At 43.7% G+C, this 24,830-nt stretch overlaps 1 protein-coding gene and 1 non-coding gene across 2 annotated transcripts in view; both read right to left on the bottom strand.

Moving 5' to 3' along the window:
• Positions 1 to 24,352, bottom strand: part of ETV5 (ETS variant transcription factor 5) — a 57,070-nt gene extending 32,718 nt beyond the window's left edge. Inside the window, exons 1-5 of the mRNA XM_034661583.1 lie at positions 24,182 to 24,352; positions 20,989 to 21,107; positions 20,767 to 20,854; positions 20,589 to 20,636; positions 20,445 to 20,495 (exon numbers count right to left, since the gene is read on the bottom strand). Of these exons, the coding sequence (XP_034517474.1) occupies positions 20,445 to 20,495; positions 20,589 to 20,636; positions 20,767 to 20,854; positions 20,989 to 21,033 (232 nt within the window). The 5' untranslated portion in view covers positions 21,034 to 21,107; positions 24,182 to 24,352. The remainder of the gene's footprint in view (positions 1 to 20,444; positions 20,496 to 20,588; positions 20,637 to 20,766; positions 20,855 to 20,988; positions 21,108 to 24,181) is intronic.
• Positions 3,092 to 3,198, bottom strand: LOC117795637. The gene has a single exon (XR_004619711.1). It is a non-coding gene; the product is annotated as a U6 spliceosomal RNA (small nuclear RNA).
• Positions 24,353 to 24,830: the final 478 nt, after the last annotated feature.

Genomic DNA, 24,830 nt, shown 5'->3' with positions numbered 1-24,830 from the left:
GGACTGCTGGGCCAGAGGATGTGTGAAGGAACCTAATTATGGCATGCATTAGTCAGAGATAGTGGTGTATTTAAAGCAGGAACTTAGAAGCCCAAGGAATGCTCCTTGCTTTCAGTCTGTTCCCTCCTTTGTAAAATGAGATATGTGATGCTGCCTTGAGAAATACAGAAAATGGCACAGCACCTTGCAGATGGTGCTATGATGTTGTGTAATTATACACTGTGCTTTCAAAAATAGAGTATTTAACTTCGCATAGGCAACTTCCTTAACGATGACAGAGACCTAGGACTACAAAGCATGGCAACGGATTGGAAAGAAAAAAGGTCATGAACTCCCAAGGAAGCTGGAAAAGAAATGCCAAAAAAGTTGACTATGGAAGTTGATAAACATTTTCTACAATTAGAAATTTTGAGTTTAAGCTCAGAGTTATGGAAAATGGGCCCATGACAATAATGGTGCCCTGACAATAATCCCCACTGAATATAGACCACCTTTGTTGTCATAAAGATATCATTCATTCATCCATTCACCCCCTCACTGAGCATCTTCTGTGGGCCAGGCATCCTGGAGATGCTGGAGACAGGACGGTATGCCCAAAAGCCATGGCCCTCTCTTCATGGCATGTACAAGTTTGTAAGGAATCTTTTAGCAGCATCTCCTAGATGCACTTACAGTTAGACCAGGGCCTCACAGTTCACTTCATTCAGGCCCCTACATTTATAAGGACGTGAGGCCCAAAGGAATTAAAGTAATTGCTAAAGGCCTTGGAGCTGCTATTAGAGGGGACAGAAAGCAAGTCCTTCTGTCATTTCGGTAATCTACTGCACTGACAGAAATGGGAAACATTTCACTCACCCACTTTGTACACTAAAAATAGAGGACATAAACCTTTTTTTTTTTTTCAACAAAAACAACAAAAATATCACATTACACCTGGTTGGGAGAAAGTACTCTAGAACAAAGAAAAAAATGAATAAGAACTAAGACCTCTGGAAAAGAACAAGGTAGACAAGAAAAGAGGCAGCCAGACAGACCCCTTAGCATTTACTTTGTGACAAGTCGCTCTTACATACACTGTTTTAGTCCATCTTCCCAACCCAATGAGAAAGCTACTTCTTGTATCCCCTTTTCATAGGATAGAAAACCCAGGCTCAACAAGGTAAGTGATCTGGCACAGTCTCGTATCTGTAAGTGGGCAAGATTCCTACCTAAACAGCATTTAGTGATTCTATCGTATTGCCTCCTAAGAGAATCTGAGAGAAAAAGACTAAATTAAAAAGGTATTAAAAGAAATGGGGAAAGAGATGGAAAAGAAAGACAACAGCAGAGGAGAGAGTGGAAGAATATTTTGCCAGCTCCCAGGGTCTGAACCCTCATGTTTACTCTGCCCTCTCTGGCTGGAGGCATATCTGATAAACCTGCATCCATTTGACTCACACCTTTCCTGTCCCTAGGCCACCCAAATGCCCAGGATCCCTCCTTCACTCACTCCTACTGGCAGCCAACATCTCGACTCCAGTAGCCTTTACTTCATATCAGTCCTTGCCTCCCATTCCACCTAAAAGTCTCCTCTTCCCATCTAGAATCCAGCTGACCAATATCTTCTGCTTATTAAGATAGCTACAGGAGTTTGAAGACCTGGTATCTTCCACAGCCAGTCACTGACTGGCCAGATCCCACATTATTGCCATGGATACCATCTCTCTTCCCAAATTCTCTGCCTCCCTTGAAAGTACTTCTAGACAATTCCCTCTCAATGCCACCTGTGAGGCAAGAACATTTTGAGTGAGCAGTCTGATTCCTACTGAACTTCAAGAACTCTGGTAAGGATCCATATATAAATATATGTGAGTCTCTGCTTGTCAGCGATAGGAAAGACAAGGATCCCTGTCTGACCAGATTTAAGTCCATATCTGTGGATGTGTACCACAAGCTACAATATATTGCTTTGTAGACCACCATAATACCATTTTAAATCTAGATACTATGTTCAGAGATCAATCAACTTAACTTTATAGTTGGTTTTCTTATTAGGGAACACCTTGGGAGACTTTTCTGACACAGTGATCAAAAATCAGGCCTGAGGGATGCCTGGGTGGCTCAGTTGGTTAAGTGTCTGCTGTTGGCTCAGGGCATGATCCCAGAGTCCTGGGATCAAGTCCTGGATTGGGCTCCTTGCTCAGCAGGGAAACTGCTTCTCCCTCTCCCTCTGTCTGCTGCTCCCCCTGTTTGTGCTCTAACAAATAAATAATTTTTAAAAATCAGGCCTGATCCTAGCCAATGCAATAAGTCGAGAAAAGTAAATAAAAGGCAAATGGATTAGGAAGGAAGAAATATAAATGTCATTATTCAAAGATGGCCTGATTTGGTATGTAGAAAATATAAAAGTATCCTCAAAATATAGGAATCAATAAGTTAATTTACCAAGATCAATGGCTACAAGCCTAATATAAAAAAGAACTATTTCTGTATACATGTGAAATTTAAAAAATAAATTTACAATAGCAACAAATAATATCAAATACCTAGGAACACATCTAATAAAAGACATGCAAGATGCCTAAACAGAAAACTACAAAACACAAGAAAATTAAAGAACTCTCAATATATGGAAAGACATATCATGTTCATGGGTTAGAAAGCTTATTAACATTATGGAGATATCAATTCTTCCCAAATTTATCTATAGGCTCAGTGTAACCCCAAACTAAATTTCAGCACTATACAGAAATGAACATAAAGAAATTACAATTACATTGGCCAACACGGAATCTCACCAATATGCTGAGTAAAAGCCAGACACAAAAGAGTACATACTGTCTAAGTCCATTTATGTAGCATTCAAAAGGACCGGAAACTAATATACGGTGTTTAAAGTCAGATTGGAGGTTACCCTGAGGGTAGTGCCTGTCCGGGGGACACAAGGAGTCTTCTTGTACTTTGATAAGTTCTGGGTCTTGATCTACATGCTTGCACAGTTTGTCAAGCTGTCCTCTTACAATTGCTATACATTGTATTAAGTTTCTCTTTTTTTATATTAAGTTTTTTATTTTAATTCCAGTATTGTTACAATATACAGTGTTATTTTAGGAAAAATATGGAATGCTTCACAAATTTGTGTGTCATTCTTGCTCAGGAGCCATGCTAATCTTCTCTGTATCGTTCCAATTTTAGTATATGTGCTGCTGAAGGGAGCACAAGTTTCTCGTTTTTAAAGAAAGCAGCCCTGTTAAACAGCATCATTGAGTTAATGCTTATTAAGATTTCTCAAATTTTAGAAAATCTTTCTTCTGTGATGGTATAGAAACAGTCTTCCAAAGAAATAACTCAATTGTTTTGAAATAGAAAAAACAGACAAACCGGCCCATTCAAGAGAAATAATAATTCCCTCTGCTGACAAAATCTGTTTCCTGCCCACAAGTACAGGCTTGTGGACTCTGTCCAAGGCAGCTACCCCATGCCAGTGCTGGCAGTGAACTTCACTATTACAGCACATACGATCAAAACAAAGGAAAACACTTTTGTTGAATTTTATGATGAACGACAGTTTGATTTAAAAGGAATTTTTTTTTTTATTAAGACAAAACCCACCTCCTCTAATAAGGCTTTCCTTTGGTGTTCCCATAATCACCAAAGTTTTCAATTTGCCACTGACTTTGTTGTGAATACATGTAACATTTATGTAGTTGCTGAGTGTTAAAGAAATTGCTGATCAGTGACACTGCAGTCTGAGGGCGAGGGAGACTAAGCCCGTTGTTATTTCTACCGCTTCACACACAGGCTTTGCTTACTTTCCCTGGTGGTCGTTGATCAGGCTTTGTTTTGGGGTTTTCCTCCTCCCCTCTTCAGTTTCAGTACCTTCATCTGGAGCAGACTCATCTTTCCTAAATCAGCAGTGCGGGCCTGCCCTGGGGGGAGGACCTTGTTTGGTCACACTCGACAGCCATGATCTTCTTACTTCACACGGAAAGTTGTGTCTCATGACAGAAGTTGACCAGAACACCAACACCTGCCTCCAAATGGCATGTCCATGAGGCCATGTCTTAGGTGGCCAGTCTATGTCTCTAGAGCCTCTCACAGCACTTCTGACTGTGGAATGTATGTAGTCATGGTCAGAGACTTCTCAAGATTCTAGAGTCGTAATCCTATAGCGAAGGTCTCTATTCTTGAGCTTTACTATTCCTTTTGCCCCAGCTTTGGGCACTGTTCCTCTCTTAGGCCACTACCATCTCACCTCATTTCCTTCCATAGTAAGGAAATATGTACTGTTTAGTTCAAGGGTGGGGGGCGGGAGAGCCTGAGACATCTGCCCATACTGTTCTTTGGTTATGGCAGTGAGTAGAGCATGAGGAGAGAAGGCAGGGGGAAAAACCATCAAGCAGAAGGACATGTGAATATAAAACTGATGCTGGCAACATAGAATCAAAGAAGCCACCCAGAAAGAGCAGGTGTGACCTCTTCTCTCCTCACACACCCTGAACTTGTCAGAGTGCCCCACTAGCAAAGACCAGAGGGTTTGAAGTCACCAGATGTAGTGTCCCTTGGGACCTGTGGTTTGAAGAGCCCAGCAAAGCCAATAGGAGTACTTTTCAATATACTCCTGCTTTCCTTAGCTTTGGCCTTTTTTGGACAAATTTTGAGACAAAGTTCAAAGAGCCAGTTAGTAAGAAGAAAGAGGAAGAATGAGGCTTATTTTTTAAGTTCTACCATATTACCAGAAGAGGTCAGAAATAGGTCTTTATTTTAGGGCTGAGTAGATTAAAAATTCATTTCAAGCATAAAATATATTCCTAATGTCTCAATATTCTCTGTAATTGCTATAGCAGTACTAGTGAATGACAAGGACAGGAGATAATACTCTGTTCTGGGAACCAAGAAGGTTCAAGGGAGATAAAGTAAGTGGATAGGTTTTGGCACTTAAAAAGAGCATCTGGAAAAGGAGATGCCTTGTGGATTTCCAAACCAAATAAGAAACATGCTCAGACCCATTTGACCAGTTAACATTAATTCTGCCTGGCAACAGTTTCCAAAAATAAAAATTTGCAATGTTATCAAACGTAGTTAGGGGGCACAAGTTCTAAAAGCAGAATTGGAGGAGGTATGGGAGAATGCACTGTTTTCTTTAATATCCGACACAGCTAACCCTGCTAAGCATCAATTTAAAAATTGAATATAGTGAAAACATCATCCATAAATAGTAAAATCAACTATTTAGTAAGCTGTGCTAAAAAAATTTTAATGATTCCCTCAAAAGCCCTCTCCTCAAACATGCGCAAACTATCTCCGACCCAAATATCTCCATCTAACTCACTCTCTTCTTTTATACTAGTATTTTAAGGTCAAAGCAATAACATGGATATAAGAGTAAGGGAATCAGCAACCTAGGACATTTCTGGGCCTAAGGCCAGCATTTTTGTGTGGTGTTTGCATTTCTATGTATCCTTTAAAAATGTACCCCCAGGGGCACCTGAGTGGCTCCGTCAGTTGAGCATCCAACTCTTGGTTTTGGCTCAGGTCCTGATCTCTCATGAGACTGAGCCCTGTGTTGGGCTCCACGCTTAGCATGGAATCTGCTTCAGATTCTCTCTCCCTCTCCTTTTGCTCCTCCCCCTACTTGTACATACTCACACCTGTGCTCTCTTTCTTTCCAAGAAATAAAATCTTAAAGAAAAGTGTACCCCCCCAAAAGTCAACAACTACAAAACAACTGTCTAGGACCCTTCAAAAAAAGGTCAATGTTATGGGGGAAAAAAAGACAATGTGTTGTAAAGAAGATAAAAGAGACAACAATAAATGCAATATGGGATTCTTAATGGAATCCTAGATCAAAAACAATATTAATATCAGCTATAAAAGGCATTTGAGGGACAACTGGGGAATTCTGAATATTACTGTATAAAAGTTAATTTTCCTAGGCTATATATTGTACCCTTAATCTTTGGAGACACACACTAAAATATTTAGGGATGAAATATCATGTCTGCAACTTGCTTTTGAATGGTTCAGAAAGAAAAAAAATAATCTATACACAGAGAAATGAAGCAAATGTAGGAATATGTTTTAAAAAGCAATCAATAAGGGGGTGCCTGGGTGGCTTAGTCAGTTGAGTGTCCTACTCTTGATTTTGGCTCAGGCCATGTTCTCAGGGTCAGGAGATCAAGCCCTACGTTGGGCTCCATGCTCAGTGGGGAGTCTGTTTGGGATTCTCTCTTTCTCGGCCCCTCTGACCCCCCCACTCTCTTTATTTAATAAATAAATCTTTTAAAAAATAAAAATAAATCAATAAGACAGATATTATATTCCATCTCCTCTAAGATACTTGGAGGAAAAAAAATGTCTTTATCTCATGGTTGACTAACAGGTCAAAAGTGGATGTACTAAGAACTTCAAAACCATGCATTCACACATGAAAAAAGTCACTCCTGGCCCATTACTAAATTAGAAGGATACTATCCTGTTTATCCTTTACCATGTTTGGATAATACTGCCCCGGGAACTAAAATTACATAAAGACAAATGTTGGGCACATTCTAACATCTAAGCCAGTGGTTCTCAAATACTTTTTTGGCCCTGGTCCACTTAGAAAGGAGAAAGGAACACCCAAGAGAGGGCAAATGAAAATCACCACTGCTGTCATCATGACTATGGACCATGGCCACCTGTAATTACCATTGCCTGGGTAAAAAGACAGTTATTACACAAGTACAAAATATTAACAAAAGTGAAATCTATCAGTAATTCCACATATACATCAATACACACATAACAGAAACTAAAACATATGCCCAACTCGAGACCACAAAGCATTCTTGGGAAAAGATGAATGTCTGTGTACCCCTTGTAAATATATATGCACAGCAGGTTGGGAACATCACCAGAACAGCTGGACGACTCCTTAGATTCTATCCCCAGAGTCCTCAAGAGGACACATGTAGTCATCACCAATCTGTGAAGGTTGGCAGAATGAAAAAGAATTAAAGTCCTCTTCCTTGAGGTTCTCCTTTGTTCTCTTCCTTTCTAAGCAGCTGGTTTGGCTCCTTCTGTCCATAAAGGCTGAGCAGAGCCAGGAGAAGCAGCTTGAAATGGGCGGCCTTGGCTTTCGGTGCTCTGAGCCTTAGGGAAAAAAGGCACAAGAGTTTCTGAAGGCCTCAACTGGACCAACCTAGTTTACCTGGCTAGATCAGATAGGAATGCGGACTAAAGCCCTAAGCTGTGTTTTAAAAGTTTGCTGGCTTGGAGAATCCCCAGTGCGTTTATGTTTTGGGAATCAAGGATGGCGGTAGGACTCAGGTGTGGAATCAAGGCTCTCTACACAACTCATGGGAGATACGACAAACATCTGGAGCAGCCAGTACGTAGGTGAGCATACGCACACAGGGACCAAGAGTTCAGGGCAGACTCTCTCTGCGATCTCTGCAAGAACAGCTGCATCTGTCCTGGGCAAAGTCCTACACGAAGAAAGCAAGGCTTCCTCCCTGGGATAGAATTTGGTATCAGTAGGTACAGGGAAAGTTCTCTTTAGGATTGGCATGGTGGCAATATTCAGGATTTTAGATTGGTGATTAATTATGGTGGTGGTGGTGGGGTTATGGAGTTGATTACTCCAGGTTATTTCTTCCTACTTGTCTTGTTGCTAGTCGGGGACCAAAGGGCTGAGTATCATCACCCTGGTGGTGTATTTCTGGGCCCCAGGGTACAGAATCAACCATGAGGTAGCAGAATTCATCGGTTAACAATTCTAGAAGCCCTTCCTATATGGCCCATATTATCTTCTGTACAATAAATATCCCAAGAGCCAAATCGGGAACTGATAAAGCTAGTTCCCAGAACATCTGGCTTCAGGAATCAGATTTCTTCTATGCAGTGGGGAAAGCCTACAGTCAGCAAAAGAGAGGCTTCAGGAATTAGTGTGTGGACAAAAAACAAAACAAAACCCACTCTATTTTTTATGATTTAGAGCTAGAAACTTGGGGTAATATAATAAGCTCAAGAAAAAAAGACTTTGACCTTGCTATCATGACATGGACTAGGGGAAAAGACAGATCCAACAAACAGGGTTGGGGTTACACTGGTATTCGGAATGGACCAATCCAAAAGTGAGATTCAAGTCTTCTGACCATGCATGAACATGACCGGGGAATACCAGAGTGAAAGAATAACCAGTGAAACCGGAGCCAGGTCCTGCTCAAGGAAAGAGGTGAGGGAAGAAGATACCTTTTTCTGCCCATAAGCTAGATGAGTTTATACCAAGTATTTGGAAATCAAGAGCTGGCAACTTTTTTGGGGATGCAAGCCCAGGGATCACGTTGGTGAGCTCCTATGAAACATGAGAGGCACTTACTTGAAAGAAGGTGTGGAGACTGTATCTCCAGAGAGACCACTCTCAATTCACGAAGGGAGTGGCAGAAAAACAGGGTTAGTGGGGACATTAGAAGATTACTCCAGACTTCTGAAAATGGCAACCCAGGGGTCTTTAATACAAGAGTTAGAAATTAAAGGGAAGAAAAGAAGCTTAGAAAAGCACTGGCCCCACTTTGAAAATGTATAAATAGCATTACTGGAGAGCGGTATCTGAAATATCTCTAAGTGGCCACCTGCAAGGGCAGCAGAATGCCTCCCAGGACACAGGAATGAGAGTTATTGATAGGATTTCTCCCACCTGGGTTTTAAATTAGACAATGGAATTGATACCACGAAGCAGTTAAAACCATGAAGCCATGCTCTGTAAGCCTCTTGCATCTTCTGTTTACCTTAGACAAACCTAAATCTCTGCTGTGGCCTGGAGCTGACAGCGACATGGGTCTAGGTTGGGCCCTAGATACATACTGAGCTTGCAGAGTGTGGCTTTCTCTGGGGACATGCTGGCTGTATACAGGACTGCCATTGGATCGACGATAAGATCCCCCAGTGCTCACACTGGCTCTGGGAAGAAGTGTTTCTAAATTTTGTCTTGTAGAGGGCCAGTGTTAGGGCATTTTATGCCCTTACTACTCCCTGGAATGTGGAATATATGGTTATGAGACAGATTCAACAACAGAGAAATCCAGCTTCAAAGATGCCAGAGCACATCTGCAGTTCCAGCTCAAGGGGCCCCCAGGAGGAAGCTTCTGTTAGACATCCCCCCCTCCCCCGAAGCCCTTTTGGCAAGGGTAACAAGCAGGAAAAGATAAACAACGGTGGTTTCACACTTATAAAAGGACTTACTTTTCTCTGTGATTGACCTGACAAGGGGTTATACTTTACAGGAAAGGGCTTTATGGGGGGGTATTCTTATACTGCTGGGATCATATTATTTGAACTATAATGTTTATATCATCTAGTGACTTCATGGAATGGGGAGGGCAATGGGATGATTTGGAGGTTTGCCTCTGCTAGGCTCAGCTCAATGATTACAACATCCCATGACAAATTTCTTCCCGCCCCTCCCCCCTCGTCCCCTGTCTCTTCCAGCAATGGCAGCAGCTGGCTGGCAGAACTAGCACATGGTATCCCAGAATCAAATCACCAGCTGAAATACTATGGGCCAAAAGATGAAAAACTCAATTTTGCCCATGAAAATCAGTTTGGGAGGTCGCTGTGTAATGCACAACTGTAAGCTGGGGTGGGATAGTATCATGCAAGCTGACCACTCAGAATATTGGGGGGGCACCTGCCTCCAGAGGGGGCTCAAAGCTCCCCCTACCTCTTTACTCCCCCTCCAGAAAGGAGAAAATGTGATCCAAGCCAAGGATATCATCTAGGTTCTAAAGGAGAGACAGTGGGGGTGGGGGGAGGAGATAGCTTTCACTAGGAAGAGCCAAGGTGGTCCTCAAGGCTATTTGCCTCTTCTGTTGCAAGAGGCTGGAAGCTGCTCCCTGCCTCCAAAGGCTGAGTGGGCCCTGGGAAGAGCTCAGGGTAACAACAGGCCTGTTGTAGGCCCTAGGAGCAAAAGTCCTCACGGGCTGACCTATGGTTCAGTGGTAAGTGTGCCAGGGTAAGAAAGTTGGCTGGTCACATCTTTCCTTGGTCATCAAGTAGGAGGACCAGTTGCTAAATAGAATTTGGGATACTGACCTTGCCCTTTCTTTAAACTCTATCAGTACTAACAATAATGACACAGGTGATTTTTGAAGGTTTCTATTCTAAGTCTGGCTAAAATAGAAGGAAAAAGATTCTTTGTATGGCTCCTCCTTAAAAGAAGTGGTCGTGTTAGTAAGAGGACCCACTCTGGATGTAGGTCCTGAGTCAGGGATGTCCTGCTTCACAGATGGGGAACCGTGGGTAAGAACAATCTCTATCCCAGAATAGCTCCCTCTTGTTCTCAGTACAAAATTGCAAATCTTTCAAATAGTCATTTCCAAATAGAAAACCTCAAATCAGGAAGAAAATTTAATGCCAATGGTAGCAGAGAGGTGTGGTGGTTTTTTTGTTTGTTTGTTTGTTTTATTTTTTTGTTTGTTTTTTGGGGTTTTTTTTGACCCAGATGAACTAGTTTCAGATTTACTTCAAGTTCACACTCTCTACACCTCAGTATTATTTTTGAAATGGCTTGGATCTGTGCAGTTTCTTTTCTTCAAAGAACTCATTTGTCCTAACAACTTAGGATTATTACTTTAGAATTTGAAAATGGAAACCCAGAGGCCTTAAATAGAAGAGTTAGAAATCAAAGAGAGGACAAGCTTTGAAAAGAACCGGCCCCATGTTGATGGAGGTGGGGCTTGTGTATTAATTGAGATGGGGCTCTTCCACAAAAATATTTTGTACAGAACGAATATATCTAATTGCATCCATGTGTCACGTCCCCAAATTTGTGGGCAATTGGAGAAACCAAGCAAGTCAAGTAAAAGGCTTGTGCGAGTGTACAGAGCTGACTCAGAGGAGAGTCAAGATAAAAATAAGTGGCTCCTCTGGCTTTGAATGAACCGCCCCATTTCGACTACCACCGGGTGGGGCTTTTTAGGCCCACAGCCTGGAGAGTTGGTTTCCACCTGGGGTGTTTGGTTACTTTCAAGCTTAAGAGACTAGTAGGATGAAACGGTGACTGACTGGCCTGCTTACCCCAAAAGGAAAATTTGAGCATTATTCATACTAATTCCTTTCCTGGGGCAGCTGTTCAAAGAATTTTCACATTCAACTTTTACCAATATGATAGACAACTATTTGTTTGATTTTCACTCGTGAGAAACGGGTCTAAAGAGAGCCTTTGCGGGAGAGATGACGGGACAGCTTCTTCCTCTACTGTGGGCCTTATGTCAACCACAGATTTTACCATGAAGGGCTGCCCACAGGGGGAACACGCCATCAAAGAAAGGGGGAACAGGGCATTTTTCCTGAATGGGAAAAAAAATGCCAAACTAAATCTTCTTTAACATCCTTCCTATAATTTATTCCCAGTTTACGCGATTCTCATCCTGAACTAGCATTAAAGAAAAGTGTTAATGATACTTGAAACAGGACTTAAGCACTGTGGAAAATTTTATCTTTGACTTCAAACTTGATCTGACAGGAGAAAATCCAAACCCTAGAGAAATTAGGGAAATCAGCTTCTCTGAGAACCATTCCTCTATTTATGGCCCTCCTTCTCCTAAAAGCAGAAACTCGGCAAATGTGTCAAGGGTGTCTACACCGTGACTTGTTCTCTAGCACATGCAGTCTTACTGGGAAACATAGCATTAGCTGCACAAAGTCTAAATGCAGCCGATGAAGACTTGGCTTGTGTATGTGCTTAAAGGAGGAATCAGAAAATGAGAACTAGTCCTATTTTTTTCCTATTTATCTCTAAGGTCATCCCAAGGACTCTCAGAACTCTGGTTTTGAGATCCTCTGCTTCTCTGAACAGTTAGAAGCTGGTGTTGGGGGCTGTTGAAAGCTGGGGTGGGAAGGGAACCTGACAGAGAATGTGGAATGCAAAATACATTCACCAAGTACTGACTACGTGCAGAGCTCAGGGCTAGGGCTGCAGCAGACAGAGAGAAACAGAACACAGGGGTTCTCTGCTTTTGGAGAGATTGTTTCCTGTTTTAACAGGAATGTAAATCAGGCAGCTGGGACGAAGTTGAGTATTTGTCAAGAGAGATGACATTAAAGCCCTCTGTGGCTTTCTCCTTATTCCTCAAGAAAGATTCCGTGGAGAGGGAAAGGAATGAAAAAGGAGTTGAGGGGCAGAAATCTTCTGACCTGAGGAACCCCTCAGGCACAGGGAAGCGATCACTACACTAAGTTATTCCCCCATTAAGATTCTGATTAGGACACTTGGGGTGGGCATTCCAGGATCAGGTCCTTACTGTGGGCAGGGCAGCCCCCATAGAAGAACAGCCCCTTCTTGGATTCTACCTTTTCTATGGGAAAAGTATAAAGGACCCCCATTAAGTGCCCTTTCAGGCAGTCACAAAGCCTTTCCAGGCACTCAGCTGAGAAGTGTTTCTGGAAGCTGAAGTCCTCCTCAGCCCCTCTGGAAAAGCGCAAATGTCAGCATCCTCTTACACAGCTGATATCTAGGGTTACCTCCTGAGAGGTTTCAAACTCTCACAAAAGGACAATCTGCCCAGACCTGTTCTTTTTTTAATAGGGAAAGGAAGAAATTCTTGCAGGCCCAATTTATAGCAAAGGAAATATTTCAGGAAAAAAAAACACCTTATAGCAAAACATAAATGCAAAGAGCCTCATTTCAGGTGTGAGCTCTCAAAAGAGCTCTTTAAAACCTTGAGGAAGCTGCACTGAATCAGTATTATTAAGTTTTGTTTTGCTTGTTGACTGTCCTTTTCATGCTCATCCCATGGCCCTGGTCTAGCCCATACGGCCCCTTCGGGGTGTGTCTGTGAGCTGTTGGCCAAGACAGTGGAGGATGTTTCCAGTGGGTGCGACAGAGGCGAGCGTATCCCTAGGACCTGGCCTCATCTGGGGTGAAGCCGCTCTGGTTTGGGGGCTGCTTAGAGGCCGGGTTCCTTCTGGTACTTCCTGGGACGTTCATTTGAGGAGGCAAGGCATTTGCTGAGTGCCCTGCGGAAGGGTCACAGCCAGAGCGAGGCTCCCCCGTAGCTGAGTAACAGTCTGGGAAGTATCATTTTAAAATGACATGTATCCGACCACAGTGGGAAATTAAACAGGACAGAGAAGGCCAAGGAATAGGGAAATTACAGCTTTGTCATTCCCGAGTCAAAATGTAAGCCTAACCAAGAGCTCTCTGCGCGGCGGCAAACACCCGCTCCTCAGGCCTGGAGTCGAGGCTGGAGCTTGCAGGGGAAGAGCGGGCAGGAATCTTCCATGGGAGCTAAAGCCACAGCCCCATGGCAAGCGGGAGATAAAAGGGTCATATCCTCAGATCAAGTCTCAACACTTCTCTCTCCAGGGAAGCTAAACCACCCTCTTCTATTAGCCGCCCCTTTAGACAGCTCCAGTAAAACGGGAGGAAAAAAAGGGGGGGTGGCCTCACTGGTCAGTAGCAGCCCTACCCCAGAAGCCCAGACCATCCTCCTGGCAGTGGCAGGGTTAAAGCCAGCACTTAAAAGGAAACTGGAACCCCATTAAGCCCAGGCTCATTAAGCCCAGGCTCGGAGAACAGGGAGCAGCAGGGAAGCCAAAGGAAACTAATTTTGGAGGTTCTCCAAGCTGCCAATCACAAGCATATTTCTAACAGTCCCAGTGTTGTTTGAGTTGGTTGTTTTTCCACAGGCTGCACAATAGGGTCTGGTTATTCATTGAAAAAGTCTGCAAGGGAGCCCCGCCCTCCATTCACAACCAATTTGGAATGCTCCATTCAAGCAAGAGGGGGACTCAGCAGCTCAGCTCGCTGGGGCAGATGGAGCAGAGCCCAGCTGTCGCCACAGGGACGCTTGCTCGCCCAGTGCGCTGTGTTTATGTAAGAAATTCAGACACTGCAGGCGCGCCTGCCCGCTCTGCACCCTCCCAGAGATTCAGATGGCCAAGACCCGGCTGAAATCCGCAAGGATGTGCCAGTCCGCTCCAAGTAAGGTCGGCAAGTGCCCTCTGGCAAAAAAGGCAAACAGCAAACTATCCTGTGCTGCCTGGTTCGGAATCTGACTGTAGCTACCAGCTGAGAGAAAAAGACTTCACTGGTATTTCTCCTGCCCCCAGGCAAGCTGGTTTGCATTAGAGGACAGCTCTCTATGGAAGTCAGCCTTTCCAGACTCCTTGCTTTTCCATTCACTGCCAATAGCTACATGGGGGGAGCCACCTGGCATCCTCCCCAAGGGAGAGGGTCTCCAGAGACACTACTGGATTCTCTGGCTGCAGCGGGGGGGAGGGTGCGAGCTACCTATTATGAACAACTTCACAGTTCCTTTACCGGCTTCACATCCGGCTTGAAAGGTTTATAATCCCCCCTTCCCCCCCACCCCCGCCCATGCCCATGAGACATCAAAAGGGAAGAGCGTGGATATCTTGGGTTTGGCGGGTGAAATCTACTCCAAGGACAACGCAAAGTACAAGGCTAAAAACTGGTTTGGTTTCTTAGAGATTTTTTCAAATCTTCAATAATTACCCTTAAGATCTGATGAAGGCAGTCTGACAGCCAGAGTTTATTTCAAGAAATGCATACTACTTTGTGAAAATCAAATCCTGAAGATAAACTAGCTCTTGGGTTGTTTCCTTTTTTCATAACATATTTGGCTACTTTCAAATATCTTCTATTTACCTCTTCTCAGTGCCTGCACCGCCTCCACCCCCCCCCCCAACACTAGTGAACTCAGATGGCCACACGGAAGCGTTTCTCTATAGCTTTTCTGACCACAGAATCTCCATGCAATGCCTTGGCTGCTCTGCAGACCAGTGGCAAACTCCTGGCCTCTTGATAGCTAGATCTTATCCTGCTCCCGGGAGTCTTTGTGCCCTGGGCTGCAACTTTCCATTGATGCTTCCTCATTCTGGGCAGGGGAGCCCCCTTTATTTGCTTTGTGGGGGCTCTTCTCCCTAAGAAGAGCTGCTACTCCTCTGCCAAGCCTAAAGGAGTACTTACATTGTGGTTACGGACACACACACACACACACACACTCTCTCTCTCTCTCTCTCTCTCATAGGCGCCCACCCGCATATACACTAGGGACCTAGTATTTTGCCCCTCCTTTAAGCTGAGCCTCTTACAGGGCTGGGACAATGATAGAAACTGACGACCAAAGCCTCTGTTAAATGAGCTTGATGAGTTCACAAAATGAATTTTTAAAAAAGCAACCTAATCCGGTCCTGGCATCAGCATGCCTGGCGCCAGTCCAAGAGCTGGGAGCTGCAGCATGACAAGACTCCGAGCTCCTCGGATTCCAAGTGGAGACGCACACTGTGCCAGGGCACAGATGGGGCCCAAGCTGCCTCAAGGGCAGCCATGTGCCTGAGAGGGGGCTGTCCGCCTCGGAGGCTGGACATACTTTACCACCATTAGAACTCGAGTAACATGTGGATGGTACAGTCTCTTGGTAGAGACTCACACGCCCCCAAGCCCACCACCATGAACATTTTTTCTGAGACTGAAATGAAAACAATGATTCTCCTAGCTGGTAGAAATGGCAGATAATACAAATCCTCAGCTTTCTCGGGCCACCCATGTCTTAATCTTATGAAAGTAAAGAATGCTGAAAACAGGGTAGATGGTAATTTCTTGAGTGATACTAGGATTTTGTTACCTCTGGAATCTACGTAAGTGATCATCTGGGGGCAGACGCACATGCAATTCCCCAAGTTCTTGCCAAACACAAAGGACTGGAAAGGTTACTGGGTTTTATTAAAGGGCTAAGAGCAGAAAGACATCAAAGAGGAAGAGAAAAATTCATTGTTTTTAATAAGCCTAACTGAATTAAAGTTAGAGAAAATAGATTTTGTGTGAACATATGGCTCTCTTAAATAAACGGGGACTGTAGGTCTTGGATCCTTAAGAGTCCTGGTCTAAGGATCTTGGAGGCTATCAAAACAGGAAGGATTTCAAGTCACTTAGCACCCTCTCAGTGGTAAGGTAGTGGGCTAACAAAGACTTTGAAAGATACACTGTAGCCTGGAGTCAAATGACCTCTCCCCTCCACATCCCTCCCCCCCCCTCACCCCCCAACTCTTAGCAGCACTCCTCTGTCTTCTCCTACCTTCAGAACTTCTGGCTCTCAAAAAGGACAAACTGATAGCCTGGACTCCCTCACATCTCTCATTTTCCAAGTGCCTACGGTTACTTTCCTACCTTCCAAACAAAAAGACTTTGGGACCATCTTTTCAAATAGAAATGGTCCAAGACCACAGAGCAAGTAAACTTAAGAGTTTTGCTCCAAACTGGGCCCCAAAGGATGTGCTCTCTCCAAAAGGAAGGCTCTGCCTCTACTGTCAACTTCATATGTAGATTAAAAAAAAAAAAAGTCCAGTTGAATAATCTCATATTAAAACAGGATTAAGATCAATGTGTTTTAGGCTCAAGGGCTGCCATAACAGTTAATTCTATTTCCCGAGCCACCTATTACAATGTATTTATGAAAAGTCGATTTTATCAGTTAATTAGCCAGTCCTTAGGAAATTGCTAGTACTTCCTCCAATCGGTCCATTCTTTTTGAAACAGAGATCTAAAAAAGAACACTTCAAGGGGAAAATAAGGTCATTTGGATTTTCAAACAGTTCTCTAAATTATATTAGCTATGGAGGCCATGGTTTTAAAATAAGATTTTTATCATGCCTTTTCCCCAGTGTAAAATATTTTTGTTATCCAAGATGCTGACAGGTAAATTTTCACAATATCACAACTGAAACAAATGAGTGAGATTAAAAGAAAATTAGAACTGAAATCTGCATTTAAAAATGCTATTTATATATTCTAAAATCTAGTAATACCCTTAAGTGCCAAGTCAGTCCAGAAAAATTAATGTAAGCTCCCCTTCCCCAAACCTAAGCACTTTGAGTTCCAGTCTTATCCATGGTTTTGATTTGTAGTTAATTCTATGAAAATGTAAAGTAAAAATGTATGCACATCTAACCACTGACCCAGATTTCCAGGTTTGTAGCTCTGTATTAATACACATTATTTAGCTATACACACATTTATATGGATATATATACATACACATATTTATATTATACAAGATACACACACACACAGTTTTATCTGTATGTACACTAGTATGTCTTATAGGAAAGATGTCAGTTTTATAATTTTTGTTTCATAGGTCTCTTCCAAATTCTAGATGGAAAAACTTGAAGCACCAAATATTTAAGAAGTTTTTCAGGATCATGGAATGAAGAGAACTGAGGTGTCAAACTGGGTGGTCAACAGTCTCCCTAAGTCCTTCCTGAGGGCTGGCTCTAGGTTTTTGAAATCATGAGGGAAAGCCTGGACCACACCTGCACATGCCAGTACCCCCTGGCTCTACAGCTCCGTGAAAGCTTCTTTAAGGATAATATTTTATAATTTCTTTTTCTCATTTCACCTAACCCCTCACATTTGCCCCAAACCACCAGTCAGTCTCTCCAGTTACCTGGACCTTATATTATCCCCCCTGTAAAATGAAGGGGTTGGGAAGACTATCTCTACAAGGGACCTGCAGCCCAAACAATCTGGGATCTTCAAGGTTACTTCTCAGGACCAGGGGACAATGGTGGGCACTGGCCGAACCCCTACGTCTATAGGTCGTACTTTCTGTTGCCTTGAATTTGACCTTTAAGAGTTTCCAGATGGGGGGATACTTTGCTAATGTCTGTATTTGTGAGATAAGGTGAAGTCTATATAGCTAGAAGTAAGCTGGGCGTTTCTATAAGACTTATAAGAACAATGGTTTCATTTATTCAAATCACACTTCTGGATAGATGCCTATGGGTAGGAACCCAAATCTGGAAAACTTACAAAATATAATCTCTTTAGAAGCTGAGCTCATGGCACTTACTGAAAAAAGTAAGTCATGATCTTCAAAACTGACATTCTAAGGTAAAAATTACATTACTTAGTATTTCTTTTTCTCAAAATCACACACACACACACACACACACACACACACACTCTGCATCCCCACACACACAAATACACACAGGAAAATTAATCAAATCATTAAAAGGACAGATTATAATCAGTGTGGCAGGCCACAGAAGAATATTTGTTACAAATGCTTTTGCTACTACAGGGAAAAGGTTTGCTTTCCTGGGCAAGTGCAAGTTTGGTTTACAGTTCATTGATTGGCTGATTCAAATCAACTCATAAGGTTTTATTAAATTTGAATGAGTTTCTTCCCCTCCCCTGGAATAATCATGGGCTCTTCCAGAAGGTGACTGCAGTGAAAGCTGATCCTCAATCCAAGGCTGAGAGATGTGCTCACAGAGAAGTCTGCCCAGCCCCCAGCGTTGCCAGCCCCCGGTGCTGCCAGCTCCCATGCATCTACAGTGCCCGTCACAACTGCAGTCCAACCAGTCACACATAACAGTAAGGATGAACGGCTCAGGAACATACCACCCCATACTTGCACTCTTACTTAACCTCTCAGGCAAGCTGATCTATTTGAAGCCCTCCTTCTTAAAGCTCCATCTCCAGAAATTGGAGTCAGAGAAGGGGAAAGAATTATTAAAACACTTTTTGAGGCTACTCAACCATCTGTTTTATCCTTAAAGGACAGAAAAGCTCAACCTTAAGAAGTTAAAGCAAAAAGCAAACAAAGTAAAAAACACATCACACTTGGTAAGCAGAAAGATCTCTCAAAGCATCTCCATTTTAGGGTAGGTATTGCAATTTAATGAAAGAATTTAGCACATTCTATTGGCTGAATGGGAATTATTTCTAAAGAGCCAAAACACATTTATTGATTCCTTCACGTTAGCCTATTCCTGCAGATAAACATCTCTCCAAATATAAATCTTGTTTACTGACATCTTTCTCGAAAGAGCATACCTTTGCTTCAGCACATGAAATCAATTTGAATGCAATCATCTCAACTCCCTTTTAACTCTTTGGGTTACAGAGAAACAAACAAAAGTGTCATAAAAGCATTTCAAAGGACTTCTGCCAAGAAAGCCACCTCCCAAACAGACTGCAGTTTATGCTGCTCCAAGCAGGAACGGGAAAGGCTGGGCCAAATTGTCAACACAGAACAAAGTGGGATTACAAATCCCGTCTTTTATCTTGCAACACACACACACACAGACGCACACAAGCACACACGATATTTGGGTTATCTTTATTTAGCCTTTTAGTGGCAAGCTTCCCAATCACTTGAAAGCAATCAAAGGGCAATAATTAACATGCATTTACTTTCCTATAGAAAAACTATAGCAAGCTGGGACATTGGTAAGGTAACTATGTATTTGCAGGTTACAGTTCATTCCCTTTTAAAGCTTCATGGCATTGTGCCTTGAATAGGACGTCTATCCTTAAAGAATGTTTAGCTGGTACCTCTGGTCTTTCATCTAATGACTTAGAACAGCCAGCTTTTACTTAGATACAAAGATACCCTTTCTCCCCCGTGGCATTTACACATATAAACACACGCGCACACACACACACACAAGATGAAACAAAGCTGGGAAGAATTTGTTGGTGCAAAATGAGAAATCGAATCCTTGCCTGGCTCAGGTGCTTGCTATTATAAACTATGACTAAGAGACATGAATTTCTCTATGATGCAACTCTCAAGAGAGGCAGCGTTTTCTCCAGGCCTCTCTTAAACCTGCTCACTCGCCAGTGACTAATGCTCTCTAGAGCTGCCCTGTGCTGCTCACATTTCATCAGCCGGCTTTGTCCTTGATAGCTCTGCCTGGACCATAAAAGCTCCCAAACCTGTTGAGGACAGCCCGGAAAGATCAGTGCAAAGTTAACCATGCCCTTGCCAGCACTGAGAACCATCTTTTGAGCTTCCCACTGCATTTCTTAACTCAATGATAGGTGCGCTTAATGACCATTCTAATAACTTAGAATAAGTTTTTACTCCTCTCTGAAAGATAAAGTCCTGACAACTACACGAAAAATAAGAATAAATCAGGTCACACTGTGACCACCCTGTGTCAACTTAGAAGTAGAACAAAATTGACAACATGTTGGGTGAAGCCACAATTAACTGGAATCTTCCATTAACTATTTTCTGCACCTTTAAAAGAGAAAAAAATGTCAGACTCGTGATCTGCATCAAGGACTTAATTTATAAAACAAACAAAAAAATACTGTAAAATAAGGTCTGGTTAATGGATGTTAAGTCCAACATCTTATATATATAATGTCAATTGATTTATAATTTTGAGCTTGAAGCCTCACACATTCTTAGGCAAAAAGAAATTTAGGATGAAATTATGTTCAGTAAATCTTACCTGCAATAGAATAAAAGCATTTTAGAAATAACTCCAATAAGGAACGGAACAAAAGTTTTGAAGGTTAACTTTGAATTATTAAAAGAAACTAAATGCATTCCACTGTCCAAATATGCTGGCAACGGCTGAAAAGAGTCTTCCAGACATGGATGTTCCAAGACCAAACGCTTTCAGAACAAATGTGCCACCATCAGAAAGGTACTTACAGTTATCAGACTGGAAATCTGGGACAAACTGTTCATCATCAGGAACTTGTGCTGGAAAAGAGATTTTTATTTTAGACCTTTAAGTCTTATTAAAAAGCACAGTAGAATGTTTTATATGGAAAATCGGACAGCCAAGAAACTTGCCTTCAGCTAACCAAGCCTCTTGAAGTTGACTGAGATCCTGAAACAACTCTGGAATTGAAAACAGAAGACACCAGAATGAGAACTCTTGTGCTGGGGAGAACAGGGAGAATGAGTCTGCATGCAGCTCTCACAGGGAGCCATCTGAAGAAGCCACAAACCAAAGGGAAAGTTTCACTACCTTCGGAATCATGGGCCAGATCTGTGTCCAAAAACTTCCTCTTTCTGTCAATCACAGGCCGCCCTCTACATTCCTCTGATCGAGATTTCTGAAAGGGGCCAAAAGACAGTGGAGGCTCAAGGGTAATAAAGGGGTCAAAGGGGGTTGTGCCACTAAACCAATAAGGAGAAGACTCATATTCGAAGAGGGAGAACAAAACAAACCAAAGCCACATAAACTTACCCCTGGGACCATAAAAGGGACTTGCTGATCATAAAACCCATCCATGGTGCTTCCAATGCCTCGAATATCACTTTGAAAGGTTTCAGCATTGAGTAATTTCAGAGGGGAATGGGGTCCTCCTGTAATATGAATTTGGGAGATTTTAACTGAGAGGGGGTAAAGAAGAGAAATGAAGTAATTTTTACTGCTCTTTCTTTAGGGCCTGTGCAAAATCACTACTTTCTCTGAGGTACTTAAAGCCCACTCAGGTGTAAGCTTTACAGACTAAAGGTGTACTTAAGGGCATCAAAAGTTCATAGTGTACTTAGTGTCAAATGCATTTACCTAGCCGGCCTCCCTTGTCCTTCCCTCTCTCTCTAATCATTAACATCATAAGTTTGCTAGTATCTGTTCCCTATAAAAACCAAAACCAAAACCCTTATTTTCATCATAAAGGGTGATTTCAAGATTCTCTCCAGTAGAAGATTCTTCAGGGCATTTGTAATGCTAGGGTTTGTTTTTTTTTTTTAAAGAGATAATTTAATTTTTGACAGTACAGTGACAGCAAGTAGAGAAAATGGGTTTAAGCATTCCAAATTATTGGCAATTAAGAATTTGACATACATAGTGTTTCTAAAAGTAGTTTGTAGGTCAGTGGTAAGACACCATATATAGTTCCAGGAATATATCGATCAGAGATATACTTATCTTCACACAACATTCTTTTCTTAAAACCTAATTCTTCTGTTCAAACAGACGTAGTGTCTGTAATGTCACAAATATTCCTATGGCAACTTACAGAGATATCTGTGATATCACCAACTTCTAAAGTAAATAAAATAGCCATGAAAAGTAATATAGAACAAGGAAACTAAATTTCATCACACAGATTTTAAATGAATCTCTACCAAAGATCTTTAAAAAGTATTAAAAGCAAAAGATCTATGTAAAGAAAATTCAGTTTGTTTCTTATAGTGAATTCAATTTTCCCCAAACTTAACAACAAAAATAATTAAACTTGTTTCGGCAGTGTCAAGTCTTGGGGCTAGGAGGACAGGTTGAAGGTCAAAATGGAAAGGAGGGAACATTTTCTAATTTGGGAGGAATAAAGTAACAATTTTAGGAAGGTACCATCTTCCTGAACCCTTTGTTTCACTCTCCAAACAGAAATGCATTTAAATCAACAAAATGGAGAAAACAGTAATTTCATTTACCCCAGCTCTAAACAAAGCAAAATGCTTAAGGATAATTCCTTTTGTTTACCTTGTATACAAATTTAATATAGAGAACTTTTTCTCAGTGGGCAATTCCACCCAACTTGTTTTTCTTAAGTGAGGAGGATACAAGAAAACCCTTCATGGTCAACCTCCTCTCAACACTCTGGCCCAACTAGTCAGAAATTTTCAAAGTCAAAGTGGGAGAGGAGCAAAACTGCACACAGTCCATAATTTCCTAGAAAAACACTCCCGCTAGCTTGCCTGCATGCCTTCCAAACGGCACTAAACGATCAGAATAAAGCCTCTTTCTCAAATGTCACCAACCCGTATACAAAATCTGAGAAACGTCGGCATTGAGTTGCCGTGAAAATGAGTCCTCTGTAGTAGACTTCAAAATCTGTCAGATTAAATCGTGACCTTAGAAATTCTGTCAGTGTCTATGGGGGAAAGGGACAACGGGGAAGAGATCGGAAGGGGACATATTTCTGAGCCTCACGATGAAATACGTTGCAAAAGACTTCACCACGAAGAGCAAAAATACCTTCTAAAAATGAAATAAAAGAAGCTGCCATACGCGAACCAGAAAGAGGCATCGAGGATTTTTAAAGCAGCTCTCAGAGTTCAAGGGCTAGGAAAATCTTGTTCAAAGTATAATTTTTTTTTTAAAGCCTTAAGGGAGTTTAAACCACTTCCTTTGTGGTCCCCCCTTCCCGGTGCCCCCAGGAAAACTTTAACGCGGCGCAGCGACGCGATCGAGGCCCCTCCCCCGCGGCGCGCAGCGGGCCTGGTTTTATGAATGGGAGAGCGAGCCGCGGCCGCCACATCAGGTAAAGGCTGTAACTGGATCCCTCGCGCTGGGCCCCATTCACAAAACAAGACACACTTCCACCCAATTCCCAGCCTTCCCCATTCATGAAAACTCCTTCAGATGAGCCCCCGCCCCCACTTCCAACGCACGCCCAGCCTCCGACGCAGGCCCCTCACCCCCAGCGATTTCGGAAGAAAGCTCAATGCTTCATTCACAAAAAGGGAAGGCAAAAAAAAAGCCGCAGGGAGCAGCGAGCCAACGAAAGAAACCCGCTTCATTCATAAAGTCATCCACATTCATAAAACCGAGCTGCGGCGCCGGGCGCTACCAACCACCCCCAAAGCTCCCCCGCCCCCCAAAGCTCCAAACATCTCTCCTTGGCACTCCTACTCAACCAGGAGTTCGGTTCCCTCCAGAGGTCTCCTCTCTTCTGAAAATGCGGACAGATCTCTAATCCAGTGAGAGCCTCCAGCATCTCTCTATCTCCCCGCTCCGAACCCGTTTTTCTACCCCACTATCCCCAGGCCGCTGCTCTGATGCTCCCCGATTTCTCGAGAATCGCGATGCAGCCTGACGCCCTCCGGCTGCCGGGGGTGGGAGTTGGGGGATTGAGTGTCCACTTTCCACAATCTGAAACTTGCAAGGCCTGCATAAGTTCCTGGCCAACCCCCAACCCCTGAGGCTGCACATGCCTATGTCACTTAACCCCTCCTGGTGCTTTGGGGGGCATCACCTCTCAAATATTCCCCTTCAAGCTGCTTCCCGCCCCCTCCTCCCCACTGCAAAGCTCCGCCGGGAGTCTCTTCTCGCGAGCCTCCAAGTCTCCTCCGGGCTCTCAGACCTCCAGAGATTGTAAAGCCCCGCAACTCCGCGTCCCTCCCCCCCATCCCCACCCGAGAGCCCCCGCACCTCGCGGCCGGGCGCGCGTCCTCGCGACGTGCGGAAACCAGCTTTCCGAGCGCTCCGGAACCGTTAGCCATCCCCACCCTATGCCCCCCAAGAACCGAACCGGATCGGGCCACCAGAAGAAGGGGCGGCCAGCTCGGAGGAGGGGGCTCAGTGCAGATAGAAAGTGAACCCGGACTTTGAGGATCCTGAATCAGCCAGTGAACTCTCGCCGGCTGGACCCTTCGGACCCGTTCCCGGACACCCCCTCCGATGCCCCCCTGCCTCCTCGACGCCCCCTCACCTGAGGCAGCCTCTCTCCTCCCGTTGCAGTGGCCCCGGGGCGCAGGCGCGCTCACGCACGCGCGCACCGGGCCTGGGCGCCTGGGCAAATGGCTGGGCCGAACCGCTCCGGGGACGCTGAACCGCTCCGCGCACCAGCGGCTGGACTCTGCGCGGCAGCTGCCAACCAGGCTGGAGCGCTGGCCCGGCCCCCCCGGGGCCTGCTGCTCCGCCTGCCACCATTGGCCCGCGGTCCTAGCTCAACCTGATTCTCATTGGCCCGAGGCCGCTCCTGCGCCTGTCTATCATGTCTTGTTTACCCTGTCTGCGGGCAAATCCAGCCAAGCCGCCCCATCAACTCCAGCCCCCATTGGTCAGTATCGCGTCCCTCTCCACCCCCTCATGGGTCTGTTTTACATAATTTATGCACCGGGGGCCATTGGCCAATCAGCACAGGCTTGTTTATATAATGAATGTAAGGACGTTTTTCATTCATAAAAAACGCGACCTGAGGGGGAAGCTTAGCTGAGTCAGTGAAGCACTTAAAGGGACAGAAGCCGCGAAGAGTCGCGTTTCGTTTCCTTCTCGCAGCTCTCCCAACTTTTCATCGAGGCATGGCTCTTCCCCCGTCTCCATTCACCCCTACTTCTTCCCCCGCCCCTCAACGCCAC

Source organism: Ailuropoda melanoleuca, chromosome 1 (assembly GCF_002007445.2).
Source record: "Ailuropoda melanoleuca isolate Jingjing chromosome 1, ASM200744v2, whole genome shotgun sequence".
Classification (NCBI taxonomy): Eukaryota; Metazoa; Chordata; class Mammalia; order Carnivora; family Ursidae; genus Ailuropoda; species Ailuropoda melanoleuca.
The sequence above is the reverse complement of the archived record's forward strand: the minus strand, read 5'-3'. Positions and strand labels throughout refer to the sequence as shown.